Below are 18,438 nucleotides of genomic sequence, written 5' to 3'. Positions count from 1 at the left end.
AGCAGAAAAAGGGCAAATAAAAGGTCAGAAGCGAGCAGAAAAAGTAAAAATAAAAGGTCAGAGACTAGCAGAAAGAGGCAAAATAATGGGCAGAACAAGTAGAGAGAGGCAAAAATAGAGGGCAGAAGTGGGCAGAGAAAGGCAGAAAAACTAGCAGGAGAGAAGACCGAAAGCGAGCAGAGGAGGCACAAACCTAAGACAGCAGAGAGTTGCAGACTGCGGGCAAACTAGACAGGAGAACTGTCGCAGGGGGAGCTAGCACGAGAACCTGCATGTATCTAACAGTAGAGAGACTGAAGTAAGAGAGGGTAGGGGAGAGACAGAAGGAGTGAGAAAAAAAAAGAAAAGGTGGTATGTGTATAGCAGATTAAGTTAGAACAAAAGACCGTGAGAAAGAGGCAGATGCAAATGAAGAGTGTGAGGGAGTTCAGGGTAAATAAAAAGTGAAAGACAATGAAGGTGAAACGAGGAATATGAGAAGACACTGAGAAGAGAGAGAAATATAAACCAGAGAGTTAAACGTGAGAGTGATGGAGGAAAAGAAAGAGACAAGAGGGAGGGTGGGAGAAAATGGACAATGGTAGAGAGGAAGATATCTAAAAGAGAGAGGGAGAACATAGAGACAGAAGAGACACAGGGACAAAAGAGAAGCACAGGAGGTTTATTTTGTATTTCAACTCATGTACAACCTCAATCACTTTTCACACCATGAGTAGGGAAGGTCTATGTATTGGTATAGCAAGGGCCCAGCCCTAAACATATAACGTTTATTGACAAATCATATGCATGCCAGCAGTTGGACCGAAAGGAAGTGTCCATATCAAGACTGCATAATATGACAAGAGTAGTGTAGGAAGGTGGAATCTGACTATATGCTTGCCCCCAACTTTTTGCCTGGTATTTGGATGGTTTTTGACTAGTCTGGCTGGGATCCTGCTATCCAGGACCCCAGCCTATCTGCTTCCTCCCTAAAACTGATGTGAGTACCTTAGGTACATACCAATTGGATACTGAAGACACCCTATCAGCCCCTTGTAGATGGTACCCCAGGTACCCAGGGCATGGGTCCCTCAGAGGCCTACCAGGGGCTGCAGCACTTATTGTGCCACCCCTGGGACAGCCATACCAAATGACACCACCAGACCACTACTGTAGTCTAGGTAAGGTGGTGCTTGCACTCCTTACAGGGATATAGGTATCCTGTATCCCACTTAATACAACACATATATCCTCATAGGTCACCCCTAAAGCAGGCCTTGCTAATCCTACAAGGCAGGGTGCTGAGATATGTGTGAGGGGGGACCCCTACCTGAGTAGGGCCCCTCTGCAACCTTCGTAAAATCATTGCTGGGTTGTTTGTAGTGTAGCCATACCATATACTCTTAACCGCATTATAAGTATATCGCGATAGCGTGATAACTTGAGAATAGCTACACAGAACCATATCGTGTTTGGTGTCAAACATGTAGGAATCCTACCCCCAGTCCAGCCATGGGCATGAGGGCACGATTCCCCCCTGCTAGAGGGGCGATATGGGAAAAGCGGCAGAATTTAGACACCAATTTAAAAGTGCACACGTAATACAAAATGGATGCTACCCGCCACCCACACGACTCTGGCTGCCTGTTGCTGGGCAAAACCCCAGCCTCGGCAGCTGGACAATAGGGATCCTGTTGCAGGGAGGTGCTACCACCTCCCCAGACAGGCTATGTGGATTGGAACTGGGTGGGTGCACCATAGGATGCCTTTCAGAGTTGCACGTAGGCTGCTACAGCGCTTACATTCTGCATACACCACCTGGAACCGGTTCAGGGGCATCCTGCCCCTCGCCCAGGCGGGAAACACACAAAGGGGAGAGGGTGTAGCCACCCTTTCCCGCCTAACCTCCCATTGGTGGGCTCTAAGCTGGACCCTCCCCTAATCCTTTGGATAAAGGTGAATACTGTGTCCCCAGACCCTCAGATTAATCTTGGACTTCACAGACATGACCTTCGACGAGCTGCTGCCCAGCTGACTGAAGAAATCTCCCTTGGGGTAAAGGAGTTACCCCCCTGCTTGGCAGGCACCTGAAACACTGCAAGTGACCCGGTTGGAACTTCGCTGCTCCTTCGGACATCGACGACTCCTCTCGACCTTGAGGTGGGTTTCCTAGCATCCCAGAGGCCAGTGAGTGTGCACAGCAAGTCTGAGCACCGTGGACCGCGTGGGTGCCGAGATCCCCAATACCCCAGGACACCGGCCACCTCTTGCATAGCACATGACCCTGACCCAGTGGGGAAGTTGTGCTTTGGCCCAATATTGAGCCAACCTCTCAGCAGCAACTGTGCCAAAGATCAGCGCCCTAGCCCACTCCTGTGGCCCGTGGGCACCCTTTTACGCACGCCAAATTGCTGCCTCCCGCGGTCCCTTGTCTCTCGACTTGTTACATTTAAGAGTTCCCCTGGTTGCTCTAGGCCTGCTCTACAGTCTCCTCGAAAGGAGACCTCTCTCAGACCTTGTGGGTCTGCACCAGTAGCTGATTTGTTCATCTTGCGTGGGTTGCGGTTGCCAAGGCTTAGTGGATCCAATCCGGACACTAACACCGCAGCGACCCTCCTCCTTCGTGGGACAGTCGCCCTCCAGAAGCTGGCCTTCCTTGAAGCCTCCCAGAGACCGTGGCTGCAGATCCAAGCTACACCTTTTCCACTTGAAGCACCCGACATTGAAGGGCTCTTTTCCTTGAGCTCCCTGGTCACTGTGCCGTGACCCAGACTCTGTCTCCTCTACTTTCAGGTTCTCCTCTTCAAGATCTACAACTTCATTCTTCACGACATCATCAACGCTTTTGGCTAGCAGCAGTTTTGTACATTTTCCCATTGAAAATCAGCCCGCGACCCGACATCGAAAACGACCTATGCACCCGGCTTCCCTGGGGCAGGTAACAGTGGTACCTCGGTACTCCCGTGGTAGTGGGCTCCTCAAAAGCTTAACTCTAAGCTCCTAACTTTGAACTCCTGCTAGAAGTGTCTTTAATCTTTTAAAATTCAACCGCGACATTCTCCATAGGCTTTAATAGAGATCCCGATAGCAGCTATTACCACTGCACGCGTCTCCCGTGGGTCCCCTTCCTCATCACTTGGGGTGGATTCTTAAGGGGCCAGCGATCCTAAATGCCCAAGGCATTGTCTGTAGAATTGTCGTGGTTCTTATACCACTTTTTTAATATATGGTTTGTCCCCCCCTGGGGCCCTGTGATTCCAGTGCTATTTATTGTATCTATCAATGCTTGTTTGAATTGTAACTTTACCTCTAGCCTCATAAAGAGACTTGTGGGATTCTGGTTAGAATAAATACATATATTTTATATATATACACCTGTGTGGACTACTCTTTCATTTGGTCATTCAAGAGGTTATCTATGGTGAAACAATAAGCTTAACACTCCTTCAAGACTTAGCCTGAAGGCTGCTCTCCACAGCTACCACTAGGATAGCTTTCTTTAAAGGTTGTCTTTAACCTATCACCATAAGAGTCGAATTGGACTGGTGCAAGGTGGCCACTATAACTAGTGACCAGCATATGCCAGGCCAACTTCTCACAAGTAGTTACAGCAAGTCTCCAAGTAACAAGGGCATACATTTCAGGATGCCGACATAGAGTTTCACCTGAGTGAGATTGGTTTCAGAATTTGCATATTCCCTCACTCATCCACCTATACATTTCACTCAGTAAGTTAAGCAACCACTCCAGAGATCTGTCTGTAACCTACGTCACTCATTCTTTGACCATATATGTTCTGTGAGTGATGAAAACTTCTGCTGGTCTGACATGTTACATCTGTTATGCAGTGAATGAAAGACTGTACTGCCTGCCTTCTGTGAGAGAGGGAAAGTTGCATTGTAAATGCTAACCTGGTTTGTGAGAAATTAAGTCTTGCACAGCTGCTGCCCGATTTGTACATGTCCTGTGATGGAGAGAGTGGGCAAACCACTGCCTTAGCTCTATCTGTATTCTGTCGGAGGGAAGCTTGCACTGTTTCTGCCTAAGGTGTACCGGTTCTATTAGGAACGCGTTCCACTGCTGTTGCTTCATCTTGCGAAAAAACAAAAAATATATTAAATGTACTTGTATAACAAGCCCGATAAACCAGGGACTGTTCTTAGGCCTTTACCATCTTTTTGATTGGAAAACTTGTATCCATCCACTGCTCACAATCAGGAAACTACTTGTATCTTTTTACATTCAGCACTTAATGAGAGGGTATTTACTTCTGGCTTTATCCCTTGTGTGCTGCTCCCTTCCTTCCGCCCCAAATACACATTCCCCACCATGTTGTTTTTGCAGTGTTGCTCCTCACCGCTTCCAGCTTGTCTGTAAACGTGCAGCAAAAGATACATCTTTGCTAGGGTATGACTAAAGATCAGAAATTAAGGGTTGTTTTTTGTCTTATCTTTTCCCTTCCAAATACTGCTTGAATTCACATGCATCGACCCACAAAACCTTTTATGGTGCTTGGAGAGTCGAATGTGTCTTTACCATGACTGGAAAGAAGCTATGTTTTCTCCCGGAGGCCCATACATCTGCTCCCTGAGCTACAACAGAGAACTAAGTGACTGGAAAATGTTTCAGTTCTGAGTCCTGTGGACAGTAAACTAAACCTTAGCAAGAATTATTTTCTTTTATACTCTAGCACTTCCTTTTTTTAATAAGTTATATACAGACTGAAAATATTGAATTGAATTACAGTTTTGAAACACCTTAAAATGTGGGGTTTCTTTCATCCAATATTTTAAATGTTTTTTCTTTTACTTTATTAAACAATGCTTGACAAACAAACATTTGCAAAGTAATAGTTTGGCACTCGCTTTATACCTACTGGTTAATGCTTGTTAATCTGCATCAGGGAGAGACCTGTAAAACCGTTTGAGCTTACCCACACACATTTTAGTAGGGCAGACATGTCGACATCTAAACTATAACCAGATAAAGACACCACACTAGGTAGGACAGTGCTTCATCCATACGCGAGTACCGGAACATAAGGTAACTCCAGAAGAGGGAGGACTGTTCCTTCCAGGAGTGTTGTACTTCTTGAATGTTTATTTCTGTTTATAGGGAGCGTATACCAATCATTTAACTACTCTCACTCAATTTTTAGTGTATTTTCTCCTGGTGTTGCACCTGCTGAGCATGTGTGAGAGCATCGCGTGATGATCTTCCTGCTACTGCCACATGGCTCTTATTTATCGTTGCATTAAGGAGGTTGCATTGCTGTTGCCCATAATGTACCTTTTTTGTGTGGAAAAGCTCAGTATAAAGCTTTCTACTACACAAAAGACAATGCACTTTCAATTGCCACTGCTTGTTTAATGCAAAATTTGAATGAGGCAATGAACCTTCACAGAATATGAGAAGAAACTTTGCTGTTGGTTTTACGAATGCAAAAAGCAGCTTTTTAAATGATCTTCACAATTTTGCACAACTTTAAGAACGTAGCTGACAAGTGGCTCCATGTCATACATACCACCTTCTGCCAAGGCTGGTAATTTAACCAAAACCACTTTACATGATGAGGGAGGTTTTGACCCCATAATGACAGTATGAAAACAAACAAAAATAGTAAGTCCTACACATTAACATGCTGGTGGCCGGAAAGCCAAAATTGACTGATAGTATCAAATGACATAGGGCCACTAGGCAGGCTTGTGAAATGAAAGATAAAATGATGTTGCTGACTCTCTGACTTTTTGTCTTGTAGGCAATCATGAGGCTGCCAGTGGGACTAACAAAATCGGAGCAGCCAAAGCCCAGCAGGCTAAAAGCTAGGACTGGCTGAATGAGTCCAATTAGAAATGGAGACACTTGGCCAGTGGCCACCCTCATAATTTTTAAAAGGTGCACCACAGAGGCAGGGAAAGCACAGGACTTGGTGCACACTCATTCAAACCTTTTCTGAAGAGGTTGGCACCTACGTGCCTATCTAGAGCATAGTTATTTAGGCTGGGACTAGTCGGTTCCAGAAAACAATGACCTACTACGCAACAGGTACTTCTCAATAAGTGGAAACCATAAAATCAAAACAAGCAGAAGGTCTGCAGAGTTGCAGCAGCAGGAACTTTTTTGATACAGCTGTGAAATGCAACCTAATTGTGTAAGAACCCGAATAGTCACTCACACATTCTCCTATACATTTTTCTCAATGAGTTAAGGACCCACTCCAAAGATCTATCTATAACCTATGTGTCACTTATGCCTTAACTGTACATGTTTTGTGAACGATGAAAGCTTGTACTAGTCGGCCCAGCAGGATCTGTTCTGCATGAAATGGAGTCTTTCGCTTGCTGTCTTCTGGGAGAGGGGGAAGCCTGCTTTGCTTCTTACACACTGTACAAATATACAAACAACAAGGAGCTATCGAGGGAAAAGAGACACCAAGTCGCCCTCCACTCAAATAATGTCAATACAATAGAGACTGGGTCTCTCAAGGTATCAAAACAATATATCAATATAAGCTGAGGTGTAGATACATACTTCTTTTGTACCATATACGCCTCTCCTTTCCAATATGAGGAAGTCACCACCAGCTTTATACCTTCAATTTAAAACAAACTGCAAATTTCTTTTACAATTGGGAGTCCCCACTTTTTATCTCCCCTGTCCAAAATGCAGGAGGAATCAATCAAGTAAATTATCAAAAAAGTTGTGAAAAAATTGTGAAAAAGCAAGATGACACCTCACGTGCGCACCACCAATCGAGCTTGCTGGTTGGTACTCACCAGCTATGCCCACTTTTGTCATCATTGGCTGTCATCTCACTTATAAAAAATTATATATAAAGTGTCCAAAAACAAACAAAAATGTGGTGTTAGAAAGTGAATTATTCACATCCCACGATGCGATCAAAGTGAATGTAAAATTGAAGAAGGATGCACTTTTCACAATACCAACTTCATTATTCCTTCTTTGTGCACCTTATTCAAATTAAAAAGGTTGCTTATCATGCATACCGTTATACTGTGCCAACATGTTTCATCGCCACAACAATTTTAGGCAATTTCTTCAGGGCAAACAAGGTCGCCTGGCACCAGTAATGGACACTTCAGTAGCTTCCTCGTACCAGCTCGTTTATATAGGTCACACACAGGGCTCCATATATGAGTCCTCACATTGGATTTGCATTCAACTGTAATGCAAATCACCTGGGGCCTCACGGAGCTTATCGTCTTAACGGTCAAAATCCGTTACGAGCCTCTTCGTGTGAAAACACAGTTGTTCTAAGGGACGAAAACTTATCAGGGTTTTGTTTACCTAAATGGACACAACGCATGGTCCATACTACAACACCTAATTTTATGAGTGCTACAGGATTTTCATAAGGGTTGGGTACTTGACGGCCATTTTGTGATAACTTAGAACCCGATGTAACAGTGTCATTTGTGCTTATCTACAGGTGTTGTTTTGTACTGCCTTGGTTTGAATACATGAACTTTTGGCCATCAAGTATGCCATTGGACGTTGGCCTTGGGATTCTCCACACTGGACTGCACCTTATCAACATTTTTCATACTGCCTTGAAAAAGTCTTAGCATAAGACGAAACACGTGTCAGCAAAACAGTGCTGGGAATTTTTTTTAAACTAACAAAGAGTGAAAGAATCGTCACCTGATGACATCTTTTGGACTATTTACATGCTTCACGTATTTTTTTTGTCTCATTAGATTGTCCGCATCAACATATGTCTAGCGATACATGTGATTTTAGACTGTGTTTATTACTTGTGTAGTATTACACTGTGGATGTTACAGATATCAAAGGGTGTGCTGTATCAGCTTTGTTTCAGTATACTTACATGCATATTAGTTTCTAATGTGCTAATAGCACCTCTAGATAGTAGGTGCATTAAGCTACTCTAGCACCCCGTCCTAACTATAAGTAAAAGAAATGTTCACACGTACTGTTGTCAATTACAAATACGTTGCTCATATTGATGTACGGTTGTCTCCCTTGTAGGGACCACTACTACCTACCAGTTATTTTCACTGTTCTATGAAGAACAGGCATTTTCTCTGCTGTTACATAACAAAATGAGCAACCATCCAACTACAAAAGGCAAAAACACAAATGATCTTGATTGTGTTGACACGAAGTCCCGAGGACTTCTCCACATGTAGCGGGACACGTTATCATATGCCCGGTCTAGTACAGCTATAACTACTGATGCTGTAGCACTAATTTAATAAACATTGCTCTCAGTTTTGCACGTATTACTACAAGCGTCTTGACTTTCTACTATTCATAAGATGACTTTTATGTACATGTCCGTGAAAATTGGATACACCAAAACATAATATCACTCAACACGAGCCGTCTTCATAGGATTACACACCTGTGAAAAGTGTCTCGAAGTTTTAACTGCAAACAAAACCAGAAGGCTGAATTACCGCCATTGCGGTCGTTTATCCCCAACAACTAAGGGATTCAAAGAGCGGATATATCATCCTTACCATTTTACTATTAAGCCTTGAGAAAGTAGTCTACACGACGAAACCTGTGTCGGCTGTCTTCAACAACACTACATACTTCGCGTCGACACAATCAAGATCATTTGTGTATTTGCCTTTTGTACTTAGATGGTTGCTCATTTTGTTATTTATATTGCATGTTGCGGTGTTCATTAAAATTAACTAACAACAAGGTTGGTTGACTAACTTGCGGTTGTGCTCTGTAATCAATATTTGGTCTTTAATTATATGGGGAGAATTTCTCTTTTCTCTATAAATGTTAACACTGGGTGAGTGGCACAGTGTTTTACATTGAGCATGACTGTACATATATAACTAAAATACTCATTGGAAGACAATACGGAGGTGCTGACCTGTGCTGTATTACCACTGCCATTTGTTCTCTAAATTGTCATTTTCTCTGCTGTTGCCCATTCTTATGGAGAAAAAAACAAAGGATATTTTTAATACACTTGTGTTGGATCTTGGCCCTTTTTGGCAGGTTCACCCCTAAACTTTTTGCCTTTCCTGTGACCTGGTATTGGTGGTCCGGTGTAAAGTGCGTGCGCTCTCGGAGTGCGTGTGGTGGGATTGGCCTGCCCTCCCATAGGAATGCATGGGGGATATGTGTGTCCATGGTAATTCCTGATGTGAAAGGGGTGCAGGGTCAAGTTTAGTATATGCGAACTCGTAAGAATAAATGCTGTGCAATGATGTGCGCGGATTTATTATAACTGTAGGAGAAGTGCCACTTCTAGAAGTTGGCCTTTCTGTGTGCTGCGTGTCTGCCTGCCTGATGTGGAGTGCATGTCTGGCTTGTGATTGACAGGTGCTGGATGGTGTGGGGAATTCCAGGAGCCAGGGTGAGTCAGCCCAGTGGTGAATAGGGAGATCAGCAGCTAGATGGGAGGGAGGAGTTGCAAGAGGGACCTGAATACGGCTGTGCCTTCCCTCCACAATACTGGCTCCGGCTCTGGTTCTGATGTCCCTAGCCTGTCCTGTGACTAGGGAGAGGGGCTGAGCAAAACAAAGTGCACCAGAACCAGTTGCATCTGGTTTTCTCCTTGCCCTGCAACTTGGTGACAAAGGAAACCTGTGGATAAAAAGGGGCTGTGACCCCATGTAAAATGTTCTCTCTTGTTCTTAACTAAAGGGGGGCCTGCTGCTGGGCGCCAGGAGGAACCACCACTAGGGACTGCCTCCCTGCTGGAGGACCCTGTGAGCTGGCCTGCCTGGGCCCAGCCTTTGCCCCCCCTTCATGCTGGAAGACTTTCCCTGGACTTTGGGGCTGCAGCGTCTGGGAGCGCTTTATTTCTCATTCTGGCGAAACGCATGACTTTGGTACTGAGGAGCGCTGTGTTTCTGCCCCAGGAGGACTGCTGGGGGCCTGAAGCGCGAAGCTGCACGGTGTAGGGATTCCCCCGCTTTTGATTGCTTTAAAGTGGGTGCCCACCCCGCGTTTTCGCTACATCTTGAATTTAATTAATAGCGGGTGTTCAATTATCAAGCAGGTGCCCACCCTGCATCTCGGCGCTAAGAAAAACCGAGCGGGAGCCCACCCCGCATCGGTACCTTGGAGGCGGGTGCCCACCCCGCTTTAGTATTTATTTATTGGGAGCCCCCCGCTTTGGTATTGGACTTAAAAAAGGGAGCCTACCCCGTATTGACCCTGCATTGCCCAGATCTGCAAGGAAATCACCGCCGCAGCCCGGGGAGACGAAGCACCGCAACCGCGACGCGGAAGAGAGGCTGCTTTGCCTGGACGTGGGCAGAGCTTCAACTGATGCCTCATGCCGGAACCAGGAAGCTGAGAGGAGTCGCGGAGGCAAGGCTCCCGCAGCCGCGGTGCGAGCCCTGCGTGCGGTGTCGTCAGAAGCAGGACTCCAATAAAAGAACAGAGAGCCCTGTGCAGCCTCCGCCGACTGGAGCCTCGCGGGCTCCGTGTGAAGTCCCGGTCCCAGGAGAGGGAGAGGGACCGGGCGAAGAAGCAGCGTCGGCTGAAGTAGCCTGCAACGTCCCCAATCTGCCCGGTGAGTGGGACTCATTTGCGAAGGGGTTAAGGGGTGTGTTGGGACACATTCCCGGGGCCCGCCCCCCTCCTACCAGTACTTATTTCTTTCGGGGCACAGCTGCTGAGCGGACTCGCAGGAGGGCGAGCCGCTCCACCGTTGGGGCGTGATCTTTTTGTTCAAAGAGCCCCAGAGTGGGACCCCCACCTACCTGTGCCCGTTCTTTCTGTTCTTGTGGGGGCATACTCGTTTTATAGCCTGTGTGCTCCAACATGAGGGCATCGAGGTGCCCATGCCCCATTTCTCCCAGCTGCTCCGCTCGCAGAGGGCAGCTGCACCAAGAGGGCAAGTGTGATTGTTCAAGAGCCCAAGAGCAGGGCTCAGGCCATTTTTCCCGCTGCCCCGCCTGATAGTGGGCAGCGGCCACGGTTGGCGCAGGTTGATTTAGAAGTCCCTGAGAGGGACCGAGTTGGCACAGTGAATGCCGGTGCCCACATTTTGGCCTTCACAGCTGCCCAGCAATTAGTGGGCAGCTGCCACGTTTAGGCCTAAACTCTTGCGCACTCTTCTTTTGCTGCAAGCGCAGCCAGCCCTGACATTCTGGACGTTGAGCATTTGGAGTTCCTGAGAGAGGTCAGTTGGCCTGGGGCGAGTTCCAGGTGTAGTGCCCCCGCTTGGAGCACCCTGTGTCTATACTGATGATACCTATGCCTAATGTGATTTATGGTTTATGAGGTAGGCGCATAAGGTGGTTTGATGTCTAATGTGATTCATGCGCAAAGTGGTTTATGCATCCTCTGTTTTACATTGCAGGATCCCATGCTAAGTTCCTAACTTTACCAGTAGTTACTGGTGGTGCTATACATTTATTATTGATGCTACATTTACAATTGGTGATTTGTGATTGTTTTGACAGTGGCCCCATTGGCCCTGTCGCGTGTAAATAGTCCCCCCCTGTAAAAATTGCCCAGTGCCAGTTGGCACAGTGTAAACTATGTGATTATGTTTCTAATGTATTTATGACAATAGAAAGGCTATTTTTATATATACCCTTGTGTGGAGTCCCTTTTGTGGTGCACCTAGGGTGTTGTTGCTCTGTGCGTGCGCAAATGCTTTACACATTGCCTCCGGGATAAGCCTGACTGCTCGTGCCAAGCTACCAAGGGGGTGAGCAGGGGTTATCTTTGGCGTGTAACTTCCTTGCCCTGACTAGAGTGGTGGTTTCTGCCTGGCTTTGGCGCAAGCCTTAGCCAACCAGAAATCCCATTTCTAACAACTTCCATTACAAGCCCAGGCCAGTCAGAAGCTTTTGTGGGACCAGGGGTAAAAACTAATTGTGGGAGACCTGACTCATAGACCCTTGTTTCAATCCTAGCTTCTTCGCTTGACCATACTGAGTGACTGTAGGCATTTACTTTTCTGTGCCTCCTTTTCTGTGATAATCAGATCTAAGACCCCCTAGAAACCTTCCATTCAGGACGCGCATTGTAAAAATCCTCCCCTGTAGATGCTTTAATAGACAGCAACAAACATAAAGTATCCAGAACCATCAAGCTCAAAATAAATCTTATGTGGCGTACTCCGCTTGGATGCAGGAAAGGAGGCAACTCCTTTTTGTTAATTAACCCTCACACACCCTATTGGTGTCATGCTTCATCATCGGGTTCACCCTAACTCCTAAAGGTCAGGGTGGGCTCTACCGTGTTTCAGGGAGCGCTTAAGAGATGTAGGCCAGGGGGGGGTCTAAAAATAAAAATCCTACTGCGTTCCCCAGGTATCCCTTTATTCGCGGGGCTGTAGCGGATATTAAAATAAATATAAAAAGGGGTCTTTTGGAGGTAAGGGTCCTATGACCCTAAAGATATGCCAACATGTTTCAGCCCTTGGTTAGCGGCCTGCTCGGTCCTGGGGAGTTATAACAAGGAAACCGAAAAACTTACAAAGAAGTTGAAAGAGGAGGGCTACCCCAAAAAAGTGATCGAGCAAGCACGAAAAAGATCACGGAATACACCATGTGAGGCTCTGTTGGAAACAAATTCTAAAGCAGAAACCAAGACGCTTATACTTGTGAATACTCACAAGTCATCTTCTAATAACATCAAGAAGATCATTAATAAAAACTGGAGAATTCTGACTTCTAATAAATTAACTTTTGAGAAACCCATTTTCTCATTCAGGCGTAACAAGAACATAACTGCCCCTTAGCACTGTTGGACACTTGGCTTGCAATCTCAAGGCCTATGCGCATCCACACCCAGTCTGCTGCAAGCATGGTATTGGCATGGCCTGTTTCATAGGGCAGGCTACGATTACATTCTCCACCCTCTGACAACCTCGGCAGTAGTGGGATGTGGGGCGTCTTCAAGGAGAGGAAACTTTGCTGGGCCTGCCCCGTTCTGCCCCCCAATGCTGATGAACCATGTTTAGCTCATCTACATACTATTTAAAATGGGTCCGACAGATTAACAAAGTGAGACGGCTGACATAAGGGCAGTGTTGAATTTGAGCTAGTGGTTACAGGTGGGACCAATCAGCACTTGTCTTTGGGGACAGCACTTATTTTACTTCAACATACTTTGGTCCAGAGCAAGAGAAAGAAAACCACAAAAGGGGGAAAGAAGGAGGAAGAGAAAAATGGAACAGTTCCAAATGGTGAAAGATGAAATAGAACTTGCAAGAATGAGATAAAGAGGCAGCGAGTGTCTTGTGGTGGATTAAAGGTAATGAAGACTATGCACCCTAGGTAGTCGACGCCCCAACCTTCAATAGAACCGGCCACAGGCTTCTGGAGAAAACGTTAGGCCTTGGCACTTATTCTTTTTTAAATTAAGCACAAATTAAGAAACCTAACCTCACCCAAACTAGGCTATTGTACAAAAAGTGAGGATTAGTACTCTTGGATGCTTCCCAGAGCTATTTTGAAACCCACTGATGAAGTATACCACAATAAGTAGGCGAGGGCCAGCATCCTATAGGAATACATAAAAGTATGGCAATTCCATAAGAGGTATGGCTGCTTCTTCCTGGAGTTTTGCACCTCTTGTATTTTCATGTCTGCTTACAGAACGAGTACAGCAGACCTTTAATGCCTCTCACTCCCGCTTTAGTGCGTTAGCTGCCAACTCACACAGTGCCACAGTGGGACACAAGATATTTTCTCCCTTCACATGATCACCCGGCGGGGAACCAAAAGCACACAGTGGCAGGGAAAAAGAGCTGAAAACAACTGCAAACAGTGGATTTCCAGTTTGTTTTGATTGACTTTGAACTGTCATCGTCCATTAAGGGATGTGAAAACATCTCAGGACTTCAGCACAATCCTCATCATTTCTTTTGAGAAGGATGGATTTCGGGGAGGGGGGGGCAAAAGGGCCACTTAGGTGCTTTTCAGCATGAACCCCCAGCCCCCTCCAAGGCCCTGCCCCTCCTCACACGGTGAAATGTTTGTTTTAGTTGGCTTGTCTGCTGTCCTTTATGTGTAAGAGAACTGTCTGATTTTCCTTCTGCTACTGCCACCTGTCCTTTATTTGGTTGAGTCAGAGAAGGTTGCACTGCTGGTGCCCATGTTGTAGCTTTATTGTGGTGTGAAGCGTGATATAAAACTTCCCTACACAAAACAATTTACATTGACAATGCATGTTCTCCTACAGGATGTCAGTGAACGCTTTGAAATGAGGGAGCTCAGTTTACTTTTGCTTTTGTGTGTGAAACAAGCACTTTTTAAATGGACTACACAACTTTGTAAAATGTTTAAACCTATGTAACGAGGGGCTCCATGTCATTTATAAACACCATCTGCCAATTCTGGCATTTCAGCCAATAGCACTTTGCATGCTGGGATTTTGAGCCTATTAAGAAAGTGTTAAAAAGCAAAACTACAAGCCCCACAATGCAGCAGGCTGTTAGTTGAAATATCGGGACTGGCTGGTGGAGCTGCTCGTTAGACATACTTTTCAAACTTGTGAAACGCAAAATAAAATGTAGCTCCTTACTTCTGCTTTTCCTTCTTGTCTTTCTTGTTCGCAATCACAAGTTAACAGCCGAGAGGGTGAAAGGGCAGTGATAGCCTTTCAAATGCAAACATAAGCATGGCACTGTACACCAGTGACTTCTGCTGAGCGCAATATACTCGTTCCATGCTTACAGCGCCAAGAGGCCATACTAATTACCATACGTGTACTACATAAAATATTTGCAACAGGAAAGTAAAAGGAATTAACTTTATCAGAGCACAACATGCGTTCGTGGTGAAATTAGGTTCGAACACTCGGAGAAAACGAGCAGTGTGCAAATCGTGTAAAGCGTGACACTGAACCGTGCATTAACTGCTAGGCACGGCCTTATGGGCAACAGTGAATCAGCATGTACGCGCGTCCATAGCTGGGGAGCGGGTACATTGTGATTCTGTAGTTCTCCCACAGTCACCCTGTCAGTACCTTTGCCTTTCTAGTTCTCTTCGGATAGCCAGGTCTTCCTCGTTCTCATCCGTCACTTCTTCCTCATCATCGTCATCGTCATCTACAGCCCGCGAAAAAACTGGCACAACCTCTCCGAAAAAGGTGGCCATGGCCGCTCCGTATAATAGCCTTCTGCCGGAGCCTCGTTCAACAGCTTCGGCGGCCGCGGTGCCTGGAACCCGGGGGCGGATCGTACCCAATCCCCCTGCTTATGGCGGGCCTTTCCGAAGATCGTCTTGTAATTGCTGCGCTGGCCTTTAGGAGGAGCCAAACACTAGGAAATGCTGCCGAAGAGCACAGCTTTTTTTTTTTGTTCAAATAATTCTTTATTGGTTTAACTAAAGCCTCTAGTTATGGCATCTGCCTGCAGCATTGAAGAACATACTGCTGTTCCATGATAATGAAACACTGTACCCATAATCCCAGCAGTCACTTAACATAGAATACAAGTGAAATATTTTGGGATACTGCTAGTTTGTGAATTATGATTCCTCGTACAGTTGCAGAGGCAGGTTCTGGGGCCGGAGAGAACGAACGTTTTGCCACAAAGGACGCCAGTTTAGAGATATTTTCGCTACCGTGCTTTGATGTCTGAAAATGCCGATGCGTAGAATTTAATGTGCTATTTATTACTATTGTTCAGTGTGGAAAGAGGGAGGCCATGGCTCCCGTGAGGCAAAGCCTCCAGTTGATATTTATGCCCTCCTCATCAGTGGAAATAAACAGCATATTATACTCTATGCACATCTGCATATATGGTTTATTCCATGTTTTTTTATGTGCACTTGTTTTACCAAACGTTATGTGACCAAAACCAGGGTGGAAACCGTGTGACAATTAGGAGAATTATTTTCTGTTTAAAGTAATTGTTATAATTAATCTATGAAGCAGTAGAACGTGTTTTTCGAATGTCAGCTGAGCTGAGCTGTGGTGTGGTACTAAACTCAAATTTGTGTTTATTAATACAGTTGCCCTAAATAATGTGGTATTCTTCCACATTTATTTTCACTGCCATGGCAGTAAAAATAAATGTGTCCAACAGCACCAGTTATTGCTTAAATCCCTTTCAATAAACCAAATTCAAGTGACAAACTACCATGACAAAAACCATATATCCAGATGCACAAAAAAAGTTGTTTACTTCGGTGACTTTCTGGGCTTTTTTCTGAAGTTCAGCTTTCACCTTGAATGCCAATACCCTGCTGTGCACAGCCTTAGGTCATGCATAGAGGGGATTGGCCTCGAGTAACTGAGTTATGGTTCTGGCTCAAATGCGGAAAACCACTGAAAATTGCCATTTATAGTTACCAATGCACACGCCATAACTCTTGCCATCCACAATGTTGTTCTATTGATGGCTCTTTTATTTGTCTCTGTGCCGTTGGCAAAGTGGTGTTTTGCACATGGTGGGTGGTGTAAGTTATGTTGTGTGTTGTGTACATTGGTAACCATAAGTGGAAACATTTCAATGATCTTCCAATTTTGATCCAGAGTCATAACCCAGTTTCTAACTGTGTATTTTTTCAGTAAATTTCATTTTACGGCGTGCTTAATTTCCAACCTCCGCTGCCCACAGCAATCAACCTTGTGCAAAAGGGGTTAGCCCCCCAAGGCCTGGCCTGCAGCAAGCCTCTGTGCCTAACCCAATGCGGACAGCCAAACCTCATTGCACCCTGCACAGTTTTTTTTTTCTGAGTGGTTCACTAGCTTGTGCTTAGGTAGCGCTGGGACGCCCCGTCACTGGGGCAGCTATGCGCTGTATAAATCCGAATAATAATAAACATGGCAGTGAATTTAGATAATTATAGCTCCAAACCTTTTAACAGATTTTTACCAATGTCCATTGGTTAATGAATATTTTATTCACCAGCCGAACCCAAAGGATCCCTCTCCCACCGTACACCTCGGAGCCCAAGAAGATCATCTGTGGAGTCCCCCAAGAATCGTCCCTTAGGCCCACTCTCTTCAACACCTAGGTGAGGCCCCCTGCCCCAGGCTGTCACAGTCAGATCGCACTGACTCAACATCTTCTCGTATGAGACTTCTAGGGGTGAATTGCCGCACTACATAAATGTATGATTGATTGATTGGTGAAGGTTAAATAAAACCTGAACATTGCTATTCTAATATGTGGCCACTGTTAGCCACAACTTACTTAGAAGAGGTTCATCTGTCTCCCGCTTGTCTTGGCAGAATTTTTTTTTTAATAAAGCAGAACTTGTATTACAAATTTTACAGTCTTATCTACTAAATATTTCTCTCCATTTACTTCAGATAACCATGCATTATAGCTCACTATTTCACTTATAATTCTCAATAAAATTACCACTTAAAATATGTTTTTTCATAACTGCCCAAAATAAACATTTAATATAAAAATACATCATGAGTAGCATGTAATATGATCCTAAATAGTCATCTTGGGGTTCTTGTGGCATTTACGAACCACTTGGCCCTCAGCATGGGGTTTATGTTGTCATCAGAACCGATGGCGCAACTACACTCAACTGTTGGGGGGAGGCTAACTCTGCAGTCACTGGGGCAGGACAAGCATTTCAAGCAATGTAGGTGGAGATATTGTTATTGCTAACATGAGGGAGAGAAGTGCAAAACTGCAGTTTAAAGTATTAGACAAACACAAATGTATTTAGAGTGATAGACTGGAGTCAGTATTTATCCCTAGATTCATTAGGCTCACTTGTTTATGAAAGATGTAGTTAAAAGACCGTAAAATAAGCAATATTAATTTAGGAAAAACATAATATTGCCTTTACATGCTTGTGGACTGAGAATGTACCCTGTGAGGTACGCAGTCATATTGCCATGTTCTGAGTGTTTGGCTGTGATCCACTTATATCCCATTTTTTATTTTGGCTCACGCTAATATAACATCTGCAGATGTCTACCCCTGTCCTTGACACAAATTAAGTCCTGCAACTGTCCTGTGACCTGCAGGATGTAGGAAAGTGCCCCTTTTTTGACATGGTCACACCCTCATTTTGCTGGTATTCAAGGCAATTTTGACAGAAAGTACACTGGGTTCCTGCTAAGCAGGTCCCCAGTTCCAGATCACTTTCCCTAAACTGTACAATTGTTTCCCCAATTGGTAATGTATTTAGCACCCCCTGTAAAGTCCCTAGTAAATGGTACCCTTGGTACCTAGGGCAAGGAGGCTAATAAGGGTCCCTAAGGGCTGCAGCAGGTATTGTGCCACCCTAAGGGACCTACCACCAAACTCATGCAACCTGCTATGGCAGGATGCATTTGTTGGTGCAGACAAAAGTGAAAACATGACATGGCACACAGCTGTATGCCATACCTGCAGACACTGCATGCAGTAAAGGCAAGTCACCCCCACCGCAGGTCTTACAGCCTTATGGCAAGGTGCACTATACTGTGTGAACATTTCTGCATGAGCAGATATGCTTCTGTGCTGACCAGTTCAATTACTGTCAGTACAAGTGACCAGGGATCCATTTTAAGAACATGTGC

At 45.1% G+C, this 18,438-nt stretch overlaps 1 protein-coding gene across 1 annotated transcript in view; it reads right to left on the bottom strand.

Moving 5' to 3' along the window:
* PSMG1 (proteasome assembly chaperone 1) overlaps positions 1 to 15,193 on the bottom strand; it is a 65,349-nt gene extending 50,156 nt beyond the window's left edge. The window contains exon 1 of the mRNA XM_085621253.1: positions 14,926 to 15,193. Within this exon, the coding sequence (XP_085477379.1) occupies positions 14,926 to 15,056 (131 nt within the window). The 5' untranslated portion in view covers positions 15,057 to 15,193. The remainder of the gene's footprint in view (positions 1 to 14,925) is intronic.
* Between the last annotated feature and the right edge of the window lie 3,245 nt (positions 15,194 to 18,438).

This window comes from Triturus cristatus, chromosome 8 (assembly GCF_964204655.1).
Source record: "Triturus cristatus chromosome 8, aTriCri1.1, whole genome shotgun sequence".
NCBI classification, from domain to species: domain Eukaryota; kingdom Metazoa; phylum Chordata; class Amphibia; order Caudata; family Salamandridae; genus Triturus; species Triturus cristatus.
Note: the sequence above shows the minus strand (reverse complement) of the source record. Positions and strands in the feature narration are given on the sequence as shown.